Source organism: Tauraco erythrolophus, chromosome 4 (genome assembly GCF_009769465.1).
Source record: "Tauraco erythrolophus isolate bTauEry1 chromosome 4, bTauEry1.pri, whole genome shotgun sequence".
Classification (NCBI taxonomy): Eukaryota; Metazoa; Chordata; class Aves; order Musophagiformes; family Musophagidae; genus Tauraco; species Tauraco erythrolophus.
Window position 1 is genome coordinate 84,158,905 of NC_141468.1, and position 24,139 is coordinate 84,183,043.

At 40.9% G+C, this 24,139-nt stretch overlaps 1 protein-coding gene across 1 annotated transcript in view; it reads right to left on the reverse strand.

Annotated features, from left to right (window-relative positions):
* Positions 1 to 24,139, reverse strand: part of PTPRO (protein tyrosine phosphatase receptor type O) — a 158,193-nt gene that overhangs the window by 47,491 nt on the left and 86,563 nt on the right. The window contains exons 2-8 of the mRNA XM_086610604.1: positions 19,480 to 19,753; positions 11,730 to 11,888; positions 9,538 to 9,690; positions 7,492 to 7,938; positions 6,314 to 6,475; positions 3,329 to 3,528; positions 600 to 720 (exon numbers count right to left, since the gene is read on the reverse strand). Of these exons, the coding sequence (XP_086466730.1) occupies positions 600 to 720; positions 3,329 to 3,528; positions 6,314 to 6,475; positions 7,492 to 7,938; positions 9,538 to 9,690; positions 11,730 to 11,888; positions 19,480 to 19,753 (1,516 nt within the window). The remainder of the gene's footprint in view (positions 1 to 599; positions 721 to 3,328; positions 3,529 to 6,313; positions 6,476 to 7,491; positions 7,939 to 9,537; positions 9,691 to 11,729; positions 11,889 to 19,479; positions 19,754 to 24,139) is intronic.

The window sequence follows — 24,139 nt, forward strand, 5'->3', positions numbered from 1 at the left end:
CAGTGGGAATGAATCACCTCTAGGAAGTGCCCACATCTCTCCATGCACTGCAGACCACCTGCAGCTCAGGCTGGCTACATCTCAGTGAGGTGACTCCCAGCCTAAATGACATAGACCATGAGCAATGCTAGAGAAAAACATATTCAGGTGTCCAAGGGTGAAGATGGCTCTTTCCACAGGGCACTCGGTGTGTGAACCCTGGCCATTACTGCTCTCCAGTTAGGTTTGGTAATAACTTAACATTTAAATGCGAAACTTAAGCCCAGGTCAGATGAGGCTTTGAGCAAGCTGATATAGTGGAAGGTGTCCCTGCCCATGGCAGGGGGAATGGAACTAGATGATCTTTAAGGTCGCTTCCAACTCAAACCATTCTACGATTCTGTGAAATATCTACCTTCCACTGAAGCAGTATTTTCCCCACCTCAGTAATGGGCTAGACAATATAATAAAAATATTCTCAGTAAGGGTTCATCACATTTGAAATAACCAACACAACAATTGCGTACTCCTTCATGGGCTCTAGGACTTCCTGAATATATTACACATATTTAAAAACAAACCAAAACAAATGCATTCCAAACAGCAGATGCAGAGGTTACCAATGGAAAATGTAACAGGATCAGAGGGCGGCCCAACCAATGGTCCTTTCCGTAAGTAAACCACGACTTGGTACTGGGCACCAGGAACAAGATTTTCAATGAGGCTGCTGCTTGAATTCACCTAATAGGAGGAGAACACACCAGATGTGAAGTATTCACTAGGTTAATTAAAAGAATATTGAGACTGTACTCGAACTACCGCAGTTACAAAAGGCATGATTCTGAACACACCGGCATCAGCAGCTAAAACTCCATTCATTAAGCCCAAAACGGCAAAACTCTGGAAGTGGCCAGGACTGACTTGAGAATCGATCTGACCCAGAGAATCGCGCTTGCCTTGCCGAATAAGGTCAGCTGTCACGCTGCAGACCCCCTACAAATACTTAAGAAGGGATGGTGGGGAGGTAGGGGAAGGGCTCTTTACATTAGTGATGGGAGATAGAACAAGAGGAAATGGGCATAAGCTTAGTCAGGGGAGGTTCAGGTTGGATGTTAGGAAGTATTTCTTCTCTGAAAGGGTTGTCAGCCACTGGAATAGGCTGCCCAGGGAGGTGGTTGAGTCCCCATCCCTGGATGCGTTTAAGAATAGGGTGGATGATCTACTTAGCGATATGGTTTAATGGGGATTAGGGACGGTTGGACTGGATGATCTCTAAGGTCTTTTCCAACCTAGAAATCTATGAATCTATGAATCTCCTCCCGCTGAAGTTTACCGAAATATTCATGCTACGTTATCCGTATTCAGGTGATATTATTCAGGCTGGAGTCTTTAGACCGTGTGTTTTCAACAAAAGCCTGAGGCTTTTCATGGTCCGTCCTGCACAGCACTACAAAACCTGACTAAGGGACATTGATTTTTCTCTTCAGTTTGAAACATCACCATCAAAATTTCTGCTGGGCCACACGAGGTTTCAGTCAGAGCTGGAGGCAGAATGCCTGACCAAGTGATTCCTGGTCTGATACGGTATGAGAAGTCTTATCTCCTGAAGAGCCAGCTAACAGTAAATGTACAGAGCAGCTTTGAGGAAAGGACTTCATGTATCCCTTCTAGAAGTGCAGGCTGATATTTCCTACTAATATTTTCCTTGCAACCTTTCCAAAGTCTGTATCGCAGCCTCCTTTGCAGTGGTAGTTTACTGCAATGCACTTGAATCTATCAGTGCCAGCAGAGATTTAGTGAGGAACAGAATTTGTCTTTAGCAGCTGCTTTGGAAAGTTAAATCACTTTTAAATCATGCACAATGTTAGAAATGGATAGAACTCTGCACTGAATTTTGCCCTTTTCAGCTAGTCAAGGAGAATTCAAACCAACAGCCATTAATAATTCCAGATATAATAAGCTGATAAAATTTGATTAGAGATGGTATGAATATTTGTAATGACAAAAAGAAATAAATAACTATATTTAGACCTTTCTACCTGCTTGCAATAAACACACATTGACTTTTGCAGATATCTTGTTTATTCACAGATTAGCTTTGGGTACTTGCTTTTGAGTTTGTAGATTAATCCTGTAGTACTTACTTTAATCATATATGTATATACTTGTGCTCTGTGGTATATAATCACCTACCATACTGTTTTTCTTCCTGATTAAATGACTGCACTTCTAATAAATGGAAGGAAAATGACTCAATAAGATTAGAAGGTGATTCTGAAAAACAGTTCTCAAATTGACACTTCCAAACATTTAAGTTCACAGCCATTCTTGGAATAAAACTCAAAACGTTTTGACAAAGATAAATTTCAAAAGACATTTTTAAAGGACGCAGACTCTGTATCAATTAACTTGCAGGGCTAATCACAAAGTTGAAGGAGATGAAGATTTACTGGGAGCATTAGCGGTCTCCTCCCATTCCCATGGGCACCCATGAGGGTGCAGCAGGGCAGTGCTGCAGTCCTTTGCACATTCCTCCATCATACACGTATTTAGGGAGCCAGACAGAAGTTATGGCACTGCTCAGAAAATGGCCTTATCAGCATCTTGGTAAGGAAACTGAGATGTGGGCTAAAACCTCTTTCTAATTGAAGCCACATGCCACTGATCCATCATAGCCACAGGATCTGACGTGGGGTTGCACTCACTACGGGTTTCAAACAACAGAAAACTGCCACATTTTGGGGTTCAGGATTCTTGCCCATTATAAACAGCCCTAAAGAATTCTTGTCCATCCAAATCACAGGTGGTCTGAATCAGTATTTACTTCCCAGCGCTGACATGTTTTTTTATGGATGAAAAAAAAACACCTGATATCCAATCACCTCTAAACTTCCAGAAAGTTTAGGGTCACATTCTGTATTCATACGTAGGACATCTAAGAAAGAATTTACACTAGTTTGAGGATAATCATGCAGGTGAGCACTTTGCCTAATACAAACGGAATCCAGCATATGCCTGAGTGTTATTATGATACGGCACCATTCTGCCCACGGCCACAAAAACGTCTCAAAGGGTACAACATAACTCACAAGCCTGAAAAAGAAGATCAGCCACCATCAGTCCAACAGGAATACAATTTTAACACTACTATGGTTCACTGCACCCTTTCATTGCTGGATGCTGTGCTCTCCCCTCCGCTCCACATCAGCTGCATCCCTTTGGATTGCAGAAGGGAGCACCTGCTGCTGCCCATAGCCTGCCAGGGTCCTTGAGCACGAAGATCCCAAAGAGCAGGACAATTAGGGATTTCGTTCCTGCATTTGAAAAGGCTCCAGCTTCCACCCCTTACCTCCGTGCAGTAGTGTTTTTCAAGCCTTTGACTTTCCTTTTGCTTCTGGCAGGTCAGGGAGACCACAGACACGATGGTGCTGTTGCCGCCACTCTCCTGCGATGCTGTCCACGACGTCAGGGCAGTAGTGGAGCTCAGCACCGTCACGCTCACGTGCTGGGGCTTTTCAGTGAGTTCTTCTATCCATTCACCTGTGGGGCCTGGGGCACATCCCAAAAGCACACATGAGCAAGACACGCTACGCATTTGAGGCACATATGTTCAAACATCCTTCTTTCACGGGATTAGTTACTGCTAGTGGAAGAGGCTGGACTGACAGTTGTCCATCTCCACAGCCCCCAGGCAGTGAAGACAGCAGCCCCTGGGAAACAGCCTGTGCCTGGTGCTATTTCACTTGTAGCAGAGCAGATGACGAGAGAAACGTCCCTGTTTGAAAATTCAGATTGCAGAAAAGTCCCTGTTTGAAAATTCAGATTGCAGTATTCTCTATCGCTTACCTGAGACCACCCAGCAACATCAGATTTGCTTCAAGGGAACGTTTGAAAGCAGCAATATCCAATAACGTACAGATCATTGACAAATATTAAAGGATAAGCACATAAAATTGGTCGCCTCTCCACATACTAACATACCCTCCAAGTGTACTACAGCCTCGAAGCGTGAAAATCGAGTTCACAGAGGTCACTGCAGTGAAGAATCTCATTCTCCATCGGACTTTTCAAAGCACTTGGTAGAGAACACAGGCTTAAATGTAGATTAAATGACAATTTGGAAAATAACTTCAGCTAGACTTGGTCAAAATTTCAGATTTCATTAAAATCATCAGCTTTTTTTGTCATTTTTAAGTGACGCTTGTGACAGCGCTCTCTTTGATATTCGTTCCTCCACGCAATTCTAATGGTACTTTACATTTATTGAGAAAATAAAACAAATGCCAGAGCAAGAATTTGGTGTAAGATCAGCCTATAAGATCTGACAATCCATCCTGCTATCTGTGTGCAAGGGAAATGTTGTGCAATACAAGTCAGTAATTTGACAGGATGAGTCACTGACTGGGAGCTACAACAATAAGGCTGAAGCGATGAGCAAAATTTATTCAAGACATCAGACAGGTGAAGACATCACACCTGCTCAGGTAAAGCAAGGGATGTGATCATAGTCTCGGGAGCCAGAGGATGTATGTGTAGCTCTTACTATTCAGAACTTGCTTCAGCATTGGCATTCAGGGAACTGAGCTATCTCATGTCACGGCCCAAAGTTGTTAGCCCCCACAAAAAAAGCCTATTTGAGCAGACTCAGAAAGAGGAATGGAAAAGCAACTTCACCTTAAGTGTACTTGTGCACATCTCAGACTTGGCATACTACCAGAAATATAGACAAAATCTACCTAAAATACTAAGAATCTTGCATTTGACAGAACGAGACAACTGCCAAGAATCCTCACCTGGTTCTAAGAGCCTGCAAAACTAACAGACAAAACCTCAAAAAACCACAAATGTTCTCATGTGTTACATGTAAAATGAAAATCTTCATTAGATTCCTGCAACATCTTAGTATTTTATACCCAATGAGATTCAAGTTCATCCTTAATCTAGCAATCCATACACCTATACTTTGGACTAATATTTTCTCATTTCTCTCGGGTCTTTGTCCCCCCTTTGTCCCTCCCTCCTTCATGGAGGACACTGTATTGCACATTGTTTCATGGAAATAAGTCACACCTTGTAAAATGGAAGAACGTTCAGTACCAATAGCAATGCTACATAATTTATTTGATATACTTGCATATTTATATATACTCAACGCTTTCCATATAACGAAGCTGTCAACTATTTTTGAAGAAATAGTTCACAAGATAGTGAAACTACAACAGCAGAGACCCTTTCTCTCACGTGCTGTTTCCTCTTTTCTCTTTATTTTCCAAGTACTGTTTCTTTCAACTACAAAGTTGTTAAAAACACAGGAGCAAGTGGAATTCAGTTACATGCAGTCAAGAATTATGATGAATTTAAGCCTAAATAGTTAGTATGTAAATGTTATGTATAAAGACACATTTTTTATTAGTAATGTACTTAAGTACTTGAGTACATTTCCTTTTAATATGAATATTTCTGCCAGTTTTAGCTACCGTGTCTTGTCGCAGCATTGATGACTCGGGGGAAACACTACCCTCCCACATGTAAAATAGTGTCACGCTGCAAGTATTCCCCTGTTCTCATTGCATGGGCGTTTTGAAGGCTGTATCTGTTTCCTTTTGTAGAAAAAGGTACAAAAGTCACCACAGTCATCGGCAGGAACCAATGTGAATTCACCAACACCTGTCTCGCTTGCTGACCACATCGCCAGTCACGGTACTAGTTTGCACAGTAGTGTATTATTACTTCGTCTTCTACTAAATGCTCAGTGAAGAAACCCTGGGATTCTACAGGGAAGTAATAAATTACTTTTTCTCCCCTGAATTTAGCAGGCTGAACTATTTCATCTACTGTAATTTGCCCCGTGTTCTCTCAGAGACCATGTAATTTCAGAGTTCAGTGTTTAATTGTACAATTCCCACACTCTCAGCCTGAGATGCCCTTCATCCCTAACCTGGTACATACAGCCTCCAGGAGGAACTTAGTTCAGTATTTTCAAGAATCTCTATGACCACTGATTTAATTCTCGGAATGAAATCCTGTCTTTTGAAGATGCAAGAGGGGAACGTGTTTCAGTGAGCCACTCCTGAACACTGGGCAATGACTCCATCAAACACGTCCCCTGCTTTCAGTTCTTAGCTCTGCCAAGACAGCACGATGAAGGCCCATCCAGGCAGGATATAATATATAAACATACTTGCACCATATTTCCTTCTCTGGCACAGGGAATTCCAGAAGACCAAATTCTTCTTATCCTGCAGCAGATGCCACAGCTGCCACAGTGGTCAAACTCTGTACATTAAAGTTATATTGGTCTGGGAGAAAAAGACAGATTTGTTGAGATACTTACTGATGTAAAAGCTAAGTGTTTTTGCTGCTTGACTTCCCCGAACTTCACAAGAGCCAGAGGAGCTAAATGTTGTTACAGACAACTTATATTTTCCTGGTTCTTTCAGTTCAGCAACAAATTTGTGAGTGTCCTCACTTACTGTCAAAAATTCCGTGGAGTTCTCTAAATCAGAGGGGGGGGAAAAAAAGCGTGGATTAATTGAAATTTGAAAGGCTCCAGCCTCTGAGAAAGTGATTTATATCAGAAATGCTAATACTGTTTCTGCTGTGGGATTAAAAAGTATCCAAAAGGACTGGATTTATGTGGGTAGTTTTACTTCTTGCCATCAGCACAAAAGTAATTAATGACCAAGGTGGCAGTATAGGTGTAGAGGAACAATAAACTCAGGCCAAATTTTCATTCTGCAGAAGGGATGATAAAATAGGGTTGCCATGACTGTGCAAGTGAAAAACAGCTTGGCATGGAAGAAAAAGAGCTTCCAATTTTCTACCTATCGCATTCTTATTCTGAAAAAAAAAAAAAAAAAAACAAAAAACGATTTGCCCTCAGTGTGGGAAGGCTTATGAAAACTGCTTGTCAGGAAATAAAATTCAGTAGGATAAAATAGATTTTAAACCAGAAAATCTTTACACAATATGGCAATTTTCTTGTAGGTCCATCACTTGAAAAGTCTCTCTCTTCTCCACCACAGCCTCCTTGTGGCCTAAGGAATATGTTTGGTAGCTGTCCTCTGAAACAGCTGTTAATCTGAATCTAGATGACCTTTTCTGTGTGCCTCTTCCAGTCCGGGTCCCCCTGAGAACCTTTCTCAGTGGCAGACAAAACTATATGGCATAACGTACCTTCTTTGTCTCAAATTTCTATCAGCTCGTTTCTCCTTTCTCCAACACCAGAACGGATTTACGATAAGCGCAGTGTAAACACTGAGGCAATATGTACAACAGTATAAATCTTAACAAAAGAAAATTGCAAACTGCAATTTACCCCTCCTCCCTGACTTTTATGACGCCCAGCCAGAACTAGATGCTATTCAATGCATGAAGCTTCTCAAAAAATACAGGAGATCTAACAAAGCCCTCTGAAGCACAGTACTGAGTAATGAATAATTTGTAGAGAAGACAACCCACCGATGGAATTACAGAAAAGAGGTAAGAAAAGGGTATAAGGCTCTGGTTTACCTTCCCTTTCAATATTGATATGGAAACCATCAAATGCAGTAGGTGGCTTTGGTGGTAACCAGGTCAGCACCATTTGTACAGGAAGGAAGGAACGGGGCTCTGGTGTGAGTTTTCCAGAGGCGTTGATGTCATTGGCCTCGTAATCACTGGAAACTGCATTGACAAACTCCTCTTCACCCTCTGATGATTCAGCTTCATTGGGCCACCAGTACGGCTGTGATGTGGTTTCGTACTGAGTGCTGTTATAGCGGTAGTCCAGCCAGGCGGCAGATGTGTTCACTGCTGGAATTTCAGTTGGGTTGTCAGAAAAATGGCTTGGTTTTTCTTTTCTTATGATTTCTTGTGGTCCCATGAATGATACTTCTGCAAAATTCCCACTGTGCTCTTCCCAGTTGTTTCTGTTGATCGGTACAATCTGAACAGAAATGTTTCGAGGTGGGTAAGGAACTAAAAGAGAAGCAAGGGTTAGTCTTTTAACAGGTATGTTCTGTGCACCTTTACAAGGTGTTCATTCCCCACAGAAACATTGTTTGCAGAAAACAAATACATCTAAGAACATTTCGCAATGACCTGTTCTTACTAAGATTCTCCCTTCTCTTACATATACTTATAGTAGAAGTGGGTCTAGTGGGATCAAGATGAGTGTAAATGCAAAGAAGAATTCAAGAATACCAGGAAGAAAAGTAGATGTGAAGTCACAGTAAATCAATCAGACCTCAGTGCTCTTAGAGCAGCAAGGCTACCAGAGTACGGATTTGTAAGAGTGGATCTTCATTTATTTTATTGTGTCTTCCAGAAGCATCTTGATCACGGGAAAAAATACTTCTGCAGAAATGAATTGAAAAACATATGCAAAAATAATATATGGCATAACTCATATTTAAGAAGTATGACCTTCACGTTGCTGTAGGGCTTTTCATATGCTTTTGGCAGCCACCTTTTCACAGGCATTAAACATTAGTTTAAATTTTAATACTTGTGAAAGCTTGATCTTAGGATTTGGGTCTCCGGAAGACACGCACGCAAAGAAGTTACTTTGACTTATACCAGGAGGTGAACACGCAGCATTTTGTCTCACTCACTGTAATTGCTTCTCTCTCTGCCCTTACACACGACAAGCGTGTGATGAAAAGAATTCTGACTGGCATCTTTTAAGCTGGCACCTTACAATACACTAACTTGTTCACTTCCCCTGTCCCAGCCACAGCCAGTAACACAAAAGCAGACACTACAATCCCGTTGCAGTTCGTGCGAAGACCAAGGGATGAGAGGAAAGAAAAATGTGATCCTGTTGGTTGTATTCTTATGGTTCAGTATCTCGGGAACTATATTTAGGATCCTCAGGACAGAACTCAGCTGGCATCAGTTGGCTTTGCTCTGTCCAAGGCAACGGACTGACATCAGTGTATTCATCTGAAGATCTGGCCTTTTGATTTTACCACTGGTTCATTTCACTTTGGACTCTGGAAAATGTCTGTGGTCCAACAGATGAGCAGAAAAGTTTTGGGCACCGTCCCAGGACCAAATTAAATTAGTTCTGGACCTTGAACAAATGCAATTTTCAGCCTTCACGACATTGCTGTCTTGGAAATTAAAAGTTCATGCTTCAGGGCATAAACTGGCTGCCAAGTGGGGCGACTATGACATTCTTCTCCGTGATAGAAGACTGCACAATGAGGAAGGTCTTCTCCAACAGTTTAGCTATGATTCACTGCGCAAGCAGACAGACCAATATAGATAGATCAATAGTATGCTCAGTGCAGCTGTTCCCGCGGCTTAAAAATTAATTCCCTAGGATATCTCATGTGAGGCAGAATTTATTTCCAAAAAAGCAAGCTTTGTAACAGAAACCCTCACGCAAATTTCCCTTTCTGCTGTATTGCACACATAATGCTACGTCCTGGCTGCAGCATCCTCCTCCCATGCTCCCAGGACTGCTCCCACGCAGACCCTCCTCCCTGTGGGATCCATCCCCTCCCCAGGGCAGAAAGGAAAGCAGCCATACAAACTCGGAGCAAACGGTACGTTTGCTTCATTTTTCTTCACCTGTTCTGTGCTGTTTGGGCTCATGCTGGACTCCGCTGTATTCCACCAGCGTGCTTTTGTTGAAGGTTGCTTCTGATACCAACTGAAACGTGATGTTACTGTAGCATATACCCGGTAGCCAGTGATTGAAAACTGTTTTACCTTTAAAGAAATCTGCAGAAGGTTTAAAAAGAAAAGAAGAAAGGAGAAAAAAAAAAAAGAGGAAAATGCATCAAATGCTCACTTTCTGATAAAGCAACTGCACATGCTGAACTGGCAGCGTTTCAGATGTTTAAACACTGCTCAGCCTGGTCTGAGACAGGAAATTCTAATAATTCTGCTTGCCAACATTTTTCCTGGCTGCCAAAGCCACTTTTCTACAATAAAAAAAAAAAAAAAAAAAAAAAGCCCGGCACAAGAAACATGAACTACTTTTCACAGGAAAGGGAACTGAATCTGGCAACCTGTTCCACGTGACACCGAACATCTCAAAGAGCATCTGACAGTTTCTGCAGACCTTTAACTGCTGCACGCAAAAGCCTCCTCGTTTTTTTTGCTGACTGAGGCACAGCACTCGGGATAGATGCTGGAAGGGCCATCCAGCACGCAACGGAGTGCAAGGTGCGGTGCTGAGAGCCGAGCTCACCTCCACCATCGGTACACGTGCGGGCTGGAGAGAAGTTGCTTAGGGCTATTTGGCTACAGGAAGGAGTGTGCAAGTTGATTAGTGAATCTCTTAATTCAGGTTGACTTTTTTATTTATCAGCAGCTGCAGCGCTACAGCCCCTGGAACCATGGGGGGTTCAGAAGCCCTGAACCATGAACCATGAACCATGAACCCCAGCCCCCTGAACCATGTCAGCTGCAGAAGACAAGAATTATGCCTGTATCCCGTTTGCCCTCTGGAAGGAGGTCACTTATATTCTGTACTATGATCCAGAATCACCTTCCCTAACTTCTGGCACTTGACGGCGCCGAAAACGTGATTTCTAGCTTCGCTCCGTATTGACGCGAAGAGATTCCCAAATTTTCAGACCTCATTCCGGAGGTGTGTATCTCCCTCTACTGACTGTAGAGAGAGCTTGCAGTGACCTGACTTTGGGACCCTTAGTTCAGTGCCCAAAATTCAATCCAGCACCTACTGGATCGCTCAGAGACATTTTCCTGCCCCTTTTGGATGTTAAACCATCGGGGTTTCAGGGCCTGTGGAGTATGCAGGTGCCTTTCTCACTTCCTAGGATGCTTTCTGTAGGACAGCCCCATTCACAGCTCTGAGACAGATGCTATGCTTAAGCTATACTGCAGGGCAAAAGGGAGTTTAATTATAAACAAATAAAAAATAAAGTGGAATTTGCTCTTGTTAGATGATTACATTGGTTGTTTAGATTTTTTAAACTGTCTAGATTGTTAGATTGATTGCCCTTGATTAGATTATTTTAAGAAAATTGAAATTTATCATATGCAGCAGGGTTTATTAGCTCAGAGCAATAATGAATGCTACAGCACAGTACTATTAGCACTGCGTCACTGCATGCTAATACAGAACTACCAGGTTTAAATCCTGTGCCAGGAATCAGGTATAAGGAGTGGGTTTCCCAGCACTGGGACATGCCAGAGCTCTCCTATCAGCTGTTCACCAAAGAGGAAACCTTGGCCAGAGAAAAGAGACTGGGACCTTTTTTAATGCTTTCAACTGACACAGAATGTCATCTAGGGATTTCAACAAGCATATCTAGGAAGCAAAAATGTATCTCTGTCCTTCCTACTGAGTTTTGGGTTTCTTTCCTTTTTCCTTTTCTTTTGGATTGTACAGCAGCAGGGAAGATTAAAACAAACAAACAAACAAACAAACAAACCAAAACATGGAAAGTATTTTGGATTTTAGTGCACATGCTTATTTTGGAAGCACCAGAACTTGGGGATTCCTTCCCAAGTTGATTTCAGAACTGATTTAAAAAATCCAGCCCATCCAGCCTTCCTCTAAAATTCGAAAGAAAAGAAGCATCACTAAAACTAGGATGCTGGTTTAAATCCGAAGTGAACCACCAGCTCAATTTGAAGGCCCATGCCTTACTTCATGATATAAAAGTTATTATACAAACAGAAATAGAAATCATTATAACAAGTACATGTCAAAACCACACCTAAGATCACTGCTCAAAATGTTTCCAGCAGAGTTAGCATCAAGTTTTAGTGGAATAGTTTCCTCCTACCTTTGTACAGCATTGTTCGGTAGTCTTTTCCTTCCCAATAGCTTATATTTACCCTGGTAAAGACATTGTACTTCTCTGGGTACTGAATTTCAAACAACACTCCTGTTTCTGGAGATGGTTTGTAATCATAGATAGAAACACTGCTCACAGGAAGGGGTTCTAAAGGATATACAAATAAAAGGAAAAAAAAAAAAAGGAAGAAAGGAGCAGATTAATAGGCAAACTGAGTTCTTCACACATGGACAACACCAATGAAACAAATGGCTTTGGTGGGTATGGCACAGGCACTCTTAAAACTACCAGGCAATATTTGGAGCTTCACAGAGGTCTGGGGCAAAGCTACCTGGGATGTTGTCACAGCCAGTATTTGTGTGTTCCCCCACAAAAGAATTCATGTTCTTGACGCTTACACTTTAACAGACAAACTCCCTTATTTGCCACAGAAAATTGAAAATTCAAGAAGTTGAAATAGCAGTTGTTATTTAAGCACTCACAGCCATCACCTCAGAAAGATTTTCATCTTTAATGCTCGCCAATCATGTAAAAGTGCCCAGACAAAAACAACAAAACACTTGAAATTGCTCATAACTTTGGCATAAACGTGAACTTTTTCAGATTAGCTGAGAAGCTTATCAGTGTAAGTGCAACTGATTCATTCAGGAATTTACCTGAATTAAGATTCTCAGTTCTGATGTGTATTCATTTCTTTTTTTCATAGGTAACTACACAGTCCCCATTCCACAGAGAGGGTCACTGTCCTCAATGTATTTATCCACACCAAACTCCTCTAAAATATAGTGGTACCATTACCATTATTTTACAGATGAGGAACTGAGGAACAGAGAAGTAAAGTGGTTTACTGGGGGGCACAGGGGAAGTGCTCTGAACTCTGAGCCAGGAGGGCTACAAAAAGTAAGAAAAAACACCCTGTGTCCTGTGATGCAGCACCTACACCAGTGCAGCTCCATGGACTAAGGAAAGCTGTGTCAGTTCACCGCAGCTGGGAGTCTGAATTGTTGCTAGCAATAAGAGAGTCACAGTTTTATTCAGCCTCCTTTATCCGCAAAAAAATAATAAAAAAAGAAATATCCTTTTGCTTGATGGTCTCGTCAGCAAGAAAAAAATGATAGCAACCCAACTATACGTTGGTCAAGAGGGCCAAGCAGATATTCAAAACAAGGTTACAGTGTTGGTTGAAATTTGTCATACTACAGTACCTTAATAGAGGTAGTTAATGCACATCACCCTCAATAATTATGCCCACATTCTTAAAAGTATTAGTTTTACTAATACTAAATCTAGAATTAGTAAAATAAAATTAGATTTTAGTAAATCTTTAGTAAATTTTAGTAAAAGATTTAGTTTCTGCATGCTGTAGGGAACAGACTGAAAAATTCAGGCTGTTGATTAGCATGGCATGAGGACACATTTGAGTTCAAAGTTCTGCTGCGGTAGGCCCTGGAGAAAAACTAATAAAATATTTTTCCCTAAAGACCATACAGTCACAATGGGCAAGAGAAAGAGCAGACGAAAGGGAAGACCAGTATCAGTTTCAAAAGTGGAATTATCCCACAGAAAGTGGAATAGGTTAATCAAAGATGGAAAAGCAAGACTGCGGCAGAAATGAAAATTAAATCCCAGTTACTAGCACAGTAATTTCACCATAGTACTAAGTTTCCAGATGTGGAGAAGACAAAGCAACTGCGAACCAAAGCCACAGATGTAAAAAGAATCTTTCCCCAAGTCTTAAGAAGAAGTTGTGTTGTCATTTTTGACTTTGTCAGAGCACGGGAATGCAATGGTATGGGATTATTGAACTATTTCTCGTGGCAAAGGTGCTTCGTTAGCTTCAGGTAAATATCAGTATATTTGTATGTTAACCACTTACAAGGAGAAACTCCCAATCTCACAGATACCAACAGGCACTTCAGGGATGGGATCTGTGAAAATTTTGCTGACAATTCGTGACAGCCTAGAAATAAACAGGAGTAAAGCAGATCATGGGCAACAAAGCCTATCCTCTTCCTTCTGCTGAGGCTTTTCCCGTGGCCTGTTCTGAAATAAAGAGACTATCCGCATGACCAGCGAGTTCAGATCACAGCTCACACAGCACATAATAGTAGTTTAAATGTCCATAACAATCTCTAAATAGCACAAGCTTACGTGCAGTCAATCTTCTGTGTGAGTGGGTGTGCCCTGGGCCATCCCGTTCACATCTGAGGTCTCCTTATTTCTGAAAGAATTACTGAAACTTTCTTAGGTCAGTGATTAAATTACCCCATTTATTCCTTCCTAACACAAGTCAAATACAGGATGGAAGTTATATTCATTTTTAATCCAAATGATTTTTCCTCCTGACACTTTGATTTAATTAACCAATAATTGAATTAAGCAGTAATCACCACAGACTCTCTTTCTTGTTGTTATCTTCCGCTTAGTATCCTCTCCTTGCTCATGGCTGATGTTAGCAGAGTAGCATTAGTGATATAATGCAATTTAAAGATTCTTCCATTATCTTACTCCCTTTGGCACCAAATCTTCACATCAAAAGCTATTTGCACACTGTGAAATTAAAAGGACACTCAGCAGATAAAAATCATGTTCTGTTTTTCACTTATTAACTGCTCCCAGGGCTATTAAACTCAAAGAATATGTAAAATGTCACTCTTCACCATCTATATTTATAATTCAGAGCATAAACAGTCTGGTATTTTTAATTTTACAATTTTCACTATTGAGGATCCAGCCTTTTACAGATTTCAGTGGTTCTCAAGAAATAGTCTAAATAAAGTCTAATAATAAGGCTCTGCACTACATTGATGTCTGAAGCCACTTTACAGAAGGGACTTAGAGGATTTCGGTGTCCCTCTAATAGCATGTTTAAGGCACTTCTTCATGTACAATCTCTTTGGTTTTAGACTTGCAGATTATATTAAACAACACAGACAAACTTGCAGGATCAAGACCTAAATTTGCCTTTTTTCTTAGTGTCTCAGGATCTGCTGCTCCTATATATCTCTTTATGGGAAACTTAATTTCTGTCTTTCTCCTAGACTCTACAGTATTTTGCATTTAGCACATAGTTTGCATTACACAGACATCAAGATAGCATAATAAATGTGGCTAACCTCTTCCTCAAATGCCCTGGAAAATTCCGGATGCTAAATCCTCCATTAATGCATTCAATTTGTGCCAGACACATTAACATTTGCAATTCAAGAGGAAAAAAAAAAAGTACATTGAAAATAAGTACCATATTCCAGTCCAAATCAATTCAGTTTTAATATTTGTAGATCACGTCACTCTACAGATTGAATTAATGATTGATTACTGTGGCAGTATTACACGTGGGTGGTTGAAATGAGACTGAGATCAACTCTCCTGCTTCTCACAGTCAAACCCAAATTAATCATGATTTACGTTCATATCGTGACTTTTACAAAAAAGAAGCCCCACTAATGGAGCGACCTAACTCCCATGGATAATTCCCTTTATCCACATGAAGAAGGTGTGAATTACATCATTTTCTTCCCAGGATGACACTATTTACGTATCTATATAGTTACTGTGTGTAAGTCATAGCCAGGGTAAAGCTTCCATTACGCTATAAACTTTAGGGATCATTTTATCTCTTGCTAAAGCAACCATTTTTGAGATTAAAAAGCTGCTGTTTAATACTTTAGGAACATAATGTTCAAGTTTATGATAGGTAATAGAGATACCATGAGCTATTGCTTGCGAAAGGGGAATGTAAGTGAAAGTAGTATCTGAGCAATGATGGTATATACTGCAATTTCTAGATGCCCACATAATGTGACAAATAAAATGATGGCAAAAACTGAAAAATAACGTTGTCACAACAACAAAGGTGTATCTGTTCTTGAACAGATCTAGGCCAATACTTTAGATCAGCCTTCCAATGGAAATTACGTCAGGAAATAATATGGTTGCAGTTCTTGTCGTTTCTTTGATTCTAGTGGAGGGTTTTTTCACCCTAAAAGGGATAACACGATTAGTTTGCTGGGGAAAGCTGGGCTCTAATGGACTTAGGTGTTCTTCTGAGTTACATTTCAAAACCAGGGTTGCCACAGATAACCAGCCTTTTTAAAGATGTGCCATGTCATCCTTTAAGAAAAAAAACACATGAAGGGTTTAAGTTTTACATTTCATTGGGAAAAAAACCTCTGAAGCTCCTACTTGAACAGCTCTGATCTGTTAATGAGCCAGAGGAAAGGATTCGACTTGCTGAATCACTTCCTGCAGCATCTGGCACAAGGACAACTGAGCATTAACTAGGTCTAATGACAATTACTTTCTGAGAGCTGAAGAGATCAGAGTCCCAGGCAGCAGGTTCGTTGGTCTCTTGAGAAGAATATTTTTTGTAGAAGACACAGAGGCAGAACTATCTCTAAAGGGAATATATTTTACAGTGATTTATGTAAGGAATCACCGGCTTTCGAAACAATGAGACATTTACCACTCAAAATTCCTCATCATAAGCTAAAATAAAAGTCAGGCAGAGTTTAATTACCCTCAAAGACCCTAAGATCCTGATTTCTCCAGGGGAAAAAAAAAAAAAAATCGGGATTTTTTTTTCCTACAGCACACAACAGCTTTGCAATGTACTGCTTTCCCCATTCCTTTGAATGCATAAACATTTTTTCCTTCACAACAAAAAGAAAAATTGACAGTGAATTTGGGGGAAAAAAAAAAAAAAAGGCTATATGGGTATGAGTCACCCTGGGAAGAATAAAACAAGGCTTCAAGCTGGGAAAATGGAGGATGAGTGAAAACTGCAGTCACTAATTTTACATCCGTGCTCTTTATTTCTCTCATAAACTACTTCAAAACCAATTAGTAATAAGATAGAACTTTCTTTCCAATATTGCAAACCACTAAATAAATTATATAAATTCTGGAGTTATTTCACTCTTATTAAAAAGCCAAAAATCCAAGAGCAAAAGAAAGCAGGCTTGAAATAATTGACAGTGATCTTATAGCAGCTTTCCAGTACCTAAATGGGGCCTACAGGAAAGCTGGGGAGGGACTTCTTACAAGGGTGTGTAGTGACAGGACAAGGGGCAACGGATTTAAACTGAAAGAGGGCAGATTTAGGTTAGATATAAGAAAGAAATTCTTTACATTGAGGGTGGTGAGGCACTGGAACAGGTTGCCCAGAGACGTTGTGGCTGCCCCATCCCTGGAGGTGTTCAAGGCCAGGTTGGATGAGGCTTTGGACAACCTGGTGTAGTGGAGGATACTTTTATTTTACCCCTCAAAGATTTCTGTCCGGAAAAAAAAAAAGATTCCTCAAGAGAAAGATGATTTAAAAGCTAAATATATATATATATGACTGACTTAGATGGGATGAACTTTCAACCTGTGAAGAGCCATACCTTTTTCTTGCCAATATGCTGAGAAGCAGCACGTCGCTAAGGGATGTGAATGGGAGAAAGAAAATGTCATCAAGATGTACTATTGGGAAGCAGAGGTCACTCACGACTCTCACTGAATTTCTAAGTAGGTAACATCTCTGAAGGACCTTGCTCTTGTTTTGACATGCACATTTCGGATACATACTGCTCTGTGTGAAATTCAGATCTCCAGCATATGGCCAAGCTGAAAGACTGCATGTCCCTGCATGGACCCCTTTGCAGACATCAGTAGGTCCCAGAAAACTATTGTGAAATATCAAAGTACAGCCTTGGGAATAACCATATTGGCATCACTGGCTGTCCTGCTTGATTTATCTCGTGGCAGCCTAATGAATGGGGCCAATCTGCGACTGGTAAAGCTCTCCTGATACCAATGAAATTAGAACAGGAATTAATTTGGTCCTGGAAGCTAGTTGCAATGTGCCATTTTTTCATGTGTAAGATACAGATGGAATAAATTAGATAGTTAAAATAAACTAAGAACGTTAAACAGGTCGAGAGAGCATATGGCATGAAGAAAAATATGAATCTATCCTAATTACTGTGTGCCAGCGCACCCACGTCAGGCAGGGGGTGGAAAGGGGTGGGCTCCTCTCCGTCGAAAAGGACCCCATCAAGCCTTGGAGGAGGGAGAGTGACACAGGATGTGCCCCTTGGAGCCATCGGCCTCCCGCGCTTTCGGGAACACCTTGCAGAAACCCCCCGAGCCAGAACTGGGGAGTCTGGGGGTGGTTTGGAGGTGCTGAACGACACTGGCTCCCTTTTCCTGCCGAGATCCCCTGCACAGCAGCCTCTGCTCCATCTGCCATCCTGGATCGCACCTTCCCCTGCTACCAGCGAGCATCGGGGGCTCTGAAAGTCAAACAGCCATGAGCCCAGCTGCACAACTGCAAGTGCAGCATCCAAAACCCACTGGAAATGTATAATGAAGCATTTCTTTCAGTTGTATATGACACCTGATGCTTCCATTATTTTCCTTTAAGAAAACAAACCGACCATAAAATAGGAAATTGGACTACAATTACTACTTTGTCCGCAAGGTTAAAGCAGTCAAAGAAAAGGAAATTCAGGCTGCTTTAAGTTGTTCACTATACATAGACGTTCTTGCACATCTGCCTTATGAAAGATCTGCATTACCCAACAGCATGATACTTCTCCCATGGGACCTTTCATGGATGTCCTCATCAGGGCATAACCCGACCACAGAAGGGAAGGCTGAAGAATGTATAGATATTGCAAAATCTAGCTACTCCGAAGTTTCAAGCACCTCACTCGGTATCATATCAGGTTACTGTAACATGATTTGAATGTTATTAAAGTGCATGGCATTTCCTTATTGACAGAATGATATAAGTACACAAAATCATAATCATTCCTCATCCGTAAGTCAACTAAAACTGTCCATAGAATCCAAGGTGCCATTTAGAAACAAACTAATCCAAGGTGCCATTTAGAAACAAACTAACAAAAAAAAAAAAAAATCAGGAAATTGGTTTTGGTCCATCTAAATATTTTTTTTTTGGTCTGTCTTTTCTTGAATCTGTCTTCCAGATGAAGAAATCATTTTATATTGTACAAATTGTCTTCAGATTGGCACATGGAAACAGTTTGGGAGCAACAGCAGAGCCAGAAACATATCAGGAATCACACCGAAATCTGTGGTGCTTCGCATGATGACAGAGCAAGCAAAATCACACCTCTCCCCCAGATCAATGCACGTGGAGGTAGTAAAAGACAGACTACCACAACCCCATCACAAAACCCTTCAGCTGTACTGGCAGAAACACATGGTTTTGGTGACTACTATCTGCTTTCCAAGTTTAGTACTGCTTCAACACGTTGCTAATCAAGGAATGGTTATAGCATTTAAAAGGGAATATGCCTCACCATGTAATACGAGTGCTTACACCGAAATGTCAGTCAACACTTTTATGCTTTCTACTAGCGTTTTGGACCTCCTGGTTCAAAGGGTTTAGGATGAACATCTGGAAAGTAGATTCATCCATCACACTTATTTCAGTATGTTAAACCTCTCCGGCCAGTGTTCAGGAAGGGTCAGCCCGCAGAAACTCACAGCTGTCCCTTTCTTTTTGTCCAGACCTTGTGAATTTTCACTCATAAGCCTTCTCAACACATCTTCCCTACTGTTCTCACACAGGGATTCAACCTACACACAAGGAGGACATATTGAAAACAAAGAAACCCCACCCAATCTTCTCCACAAGAAGAACTTCTAGGCAAAAAACAAACAAACAAATAAAAAAAAATCACAAAGAGAAGAAACAGAAGAAAAATAGAATAAATGTGTTACTTACTGGTTAACACAGTGATTGATCTCGCTGACTTGGAAACCATATTTGAGTTCACTACCAACAGAGTTACTATGTAATATAGGCCATGGTATTTGGCATTAAAAACCACAGGGGCAGGTAAAGTGCTATTGAATTCTTCGAACTGGAAAAAGTAGTTCTTGGATTCTCCAGCTATCTTCACAACATATACAGAGGATGAGCTCACCACATCAGATGCTTCCAGGGAGACAACGATACAATTGTCTTCTCGGACAGTAACTTGGTAAGGTTCTGCATTCTACAAGACAAGAATAAAGACTTCGCTGAAGTAAAATCCATTATTTCACTTTAACCTATTTCCCTTGGTATTCATAGGATACTCATGTTATATTTGTGATAAAGTTACATTTCATATTCTGCAAGAGAGTTAACATCAAACCGTAGCAATTTTTTCAGAATACAGTTCAGAGTGAGCCAAATTCCACAGGCATCTGATTATCAGGCCAGTCTCTCCGCAGCGGAGGCTGGTTCCTGCCGTGTGATTTCTGATGCTCTGGCTACTCCATCCCTTACATCCCGAGGAACAAAGCCTCCGTCATTCTTTCCTGACGGAAGGTGGGGTAGAGCAGAAGAAGGATGAGGTTACAAAGGGTATCAGGGGCAAGAGGATTTCCAATAAAGCCACAAAGCATAAGTCATTGAAGTCCCCCAAAAGAGATGATTAAATCAAGACTCCCTTATCTTGCAGAAACAGGATCATACATTCTTCAATGCAACATATTCTGAAAGCCTGCAACTGAGGAACGGTTTTTGGCACTGACTAAGCTTTTCCAAATATGCCTGTTCCAGCAAGTACCAGGTGACAAGCAGCTCTCAACACTATATCCATGGCTTTGGTTGGCACTTTTCATTTCCTGTGCTACACCATTTCATCTTTAATATTTCTCTTATTCGTAGTAGCAAGAAAGGAGCAATTTAACCTTGTTTTCATATATCATGAGCAAGTTAAGTCATTGCCAGCTGAAAACACTTTCCTTTTTATTAATTGCAAACCAGCTGTCAGCAAGAAGCACTTGTTCCCTACAGGAATTTCAAAAGAGATTCATAGTAATTAAAGAGAAGGAAAAGTTAAAGCTTACATTAAGAGTTGCCTTTTTGTTTATGAGGCCACACTGCTGCTTAGAAATTTATACCCTCAGTGAAAAATGTAATATCTGATATTTTCAATTCCCAACTCCACAGCATCTTTTCCTCCTTCATATTTCACAGGCTGAGAGCTCTATTTGGAGGGCAGGGTGGGCAACCATGGCTAGTTTGCAACTTACTCATTCAGTCACGTTGTTCCTGTACCAAAGGGCTAGACACCTCCTTCAGAGATTAATTCTAGCAGCTTGGCTACCTCCTGTCTTCTTGTAGTTTTGTTTAGTGGGGATTCTTCCATGAGAATAATCTTTTTTTGATTTATGCTGCAGGAGCCAGGCTCCCTATCTGGAATTCACACATACAGTGTTGCCAACTCCTGGCATCCAAAAAGACAAATAAACAAAAAAAAATGCCCAAGAACAAAGAATTGGTTCTAGGACTGTAAGATTTTAAATCACAGTAGCTTGCCTTTACATATATTTATGCTTTCATCATTGGGCTTTGAGATTTCACAGTGTACCTAACGTCGCATCATCCTAGAGGCAAAACTACAGGCTTGAGAAGAAAGGACCTGAGCAAACCCACCCATCTGACCCAACATGAGAACAAGGTAACAAGTGTGTAGTAAGTCCAGCCCAAATAGGATAACCAGTCTAGACAGCTTCAAGCCTGAGATTAAAAATAGAGACAATGCAACTTCAGCTGCTGATTTGAGGTTTGCTTTGACGAGTCTTTCAAAAAAAATGACTTTTAAGTTGCTAAAATTATATAAGCCGATGTTATCAATGGATGAATACTCTGGTGTGGAAGTCTTTTTTCACAGATTGCAGAGCGATTGCTCCAAAAGTTTTACAGTGTACGACTGCAATTATGCAAAAGCTTCCATGTGTTCTCCTTACCCTCAGCTGAATTCAGCAGGCTTACCCTTGAGTAGATCAAAACACCACATTTCAAGTGTTTGTGTTTTGCCTTAAATCCCAATCCGCCATTTGGATCCACACAGATTCAAACCTTTAACTGGGGATTATGTTTAGATCTGGTCAAAACCAAGTAGAGGTTCTCTTATCCTTCTTCCTCCTCGTTCTCCCTGCACTGAGAAACTGTGGAATGACTCCTTCTTCAGCTCTTCTGACATAGGAAGATGGGAGAAGGAAGGCACCCACGGACTGACTTTCTAGAAGCATGTGTGCTACTGTATCACAGAAAGCACGGTTGTCTTCCAAGACCAAGCAAGGAAAGCTGGACTCAACTCAGCAAGGTTATTTCTACGCGTTAAGCTTGAAGTGCGTGGATAATCCCATAGGAGTCAACGGGGTTTGACCTTCCTCAGCCTTTGAATGGTTCACTAGAGGAAAGAGAACGGTGTTTTCTCCAAAATTACTCTCGCCTTCTCACGGCTTTGCTGCTGAATTGCGTGGTACGAACTCAACGTGCCTACCTTGCTACGAAGAGACAGACAAAAGAGCCCAACAAATTTATACGTGCCAACAAACAGTTCAAAGCAAGTTCCTTGTGTTTGGCGGTGTTATAAATCATTTGTGATGTTAATCAAGTACAGCTGGAAATTAAGCATATAATTGCAGAGTTATAGGCATTCCTAGGATATAATTAGATGCTTTCAGAGACTGCTCATACGGGGTGTGATTTTATTCTTTGATTCTTCCATGGGTATCGTATTAACCATGTTGAAGACCGTACTTTTCTTTTTCCCTTTGCAATGTTTTCTTGAATTCACAGTTAAGTACCTTTCAGCCAGCGATCCACTAACCTTCTTCAGTAGTTCTCACACAATTAGCACATCATGCGTCTGCTAGTTAAATACATAGAAACCTCTCAGATACCTGCTGTTGTTACCCGTGATGACACCTAAGTGGGGAAATTTACTTTTTCTGAGTCCTTTATATCCAAAGCATGTAGAGATTGTGAAATGATAGCCTCCCTCCTTTGTGTGCCTGTGTCCTGACGCTTTTGAACCACTGCTGCCATGATGCACAGGCATTTTTTGAGTGACAACTCTTTAGTAGCAGGGTAGCTCATCCATCCCACGCCTGCGCCCACATGCATAATGCATCCCTCCCTTGAGTGGTACCTATTCTTTTCAGTGATAATGTGTCCCTATTCCACACACCTGTACCTGCCCAGGCTTTTAAACTGCTGCATTCATGGGACACATGGTTCGTGGGAGGCGTCTTTTGTTTATTATCCATCCTGAACTAATTTTTATCCTTTTATTTCAGCTCTAAGTTTTGGGTTATAGAATGAAGTGGCAGATAAGGGACGAATAAACAGGCTTGACAATTAACATGTTAGAAGATGAGATCACTTATCTCCTTTGGGATACGGATTTCACTTTGGTAGTGTTTTACAAGAACAGATCATTCTGAGCATCGATGTTCTTCACATCGTATGAGGTGAGGGTTACCAGTCAGCACTAGACTTGTGATTTTTAGAAGAGGGCTGGGGAAAAAAATGAGTATTTTTTCTAAGCACCACTGGAAGTGACAAACATGCCCCACTTAACTAGATTGTAAAGCCAGTGTGTCTTAGGACTGACAGCATCAGTATGGTAGATACACATTTCATTACTTCTGGTCAGCTTCCTCCAGGATTTAATTTGCTGGTGTCACAGCTTGAGCGGCTGTTTCATGCCTGTGGGGAAATTTGGCAGGGCTTGTGCATTCAGAACCAAATGATTAGCTCCAACTTCCTTCCTAGTTTATTATTACAAGCTCGTGCCATGATAAAGCATTTAGGAAAAAAAAAAAAAAAAAAAAGAAAAAAGGAGGGGAAGTAAATCCCACGTGATGCCTGTTCACAGTCATTTCCAGCACATGATGAGTCATGCTAGTGGAATTTCCAGCCAATAACCAAGTCCCAATTAAAATAAAAAGGAGGGGGAGGCAAGGAAATATACAACATGTCAAATAAACAATATTCAAAGAGTAATAGGAAAATAAATGGTGTGCAGCAGAGCTCAGAGTTCTCTTTTCAGAAGTCTATACCCTTAGTTTATTTCCTTTCCTTATAACAGTATGAGTTCTACACATGAGGAAGAGGTCAAAGTTGCAAAACAGCTCCTAATTTTATGTACTTTAGCTTCTGAATGTCTCACTCTGAGATACATTGGGCCAGAACCCAATTATCAGAAGAGCAAGTAGTTACACGTTCTGCTGACTTTAAGAGGAGCTGTGGATGCTCATCAGCTCTGTAAAATTAAAGTACTGGTAACTGCATCATGTTATCTAATGCTAGACAAGTGGAAATAAGACACTGAACAAATCCGACCTCTATCAGCTCTTACAGAGTAAATCCTGACGTTTTCACCGAGTTTTCAAAGTAGAAACCTGAAATCCCAAAGCAAGAACAAATTTCAGAGCTACAAGGATCTACTTCTTAGGGCAAAGGTACTATTATGATCACCTACTGTATGATGGTGGTCAAAACCAACATCAATGCAAATATTACAAGACAATATTGAACATTATATCCAGACCTCTTGGATGAAATACTGGCTATTTTTGTGAGTGATTCTATTGTACTC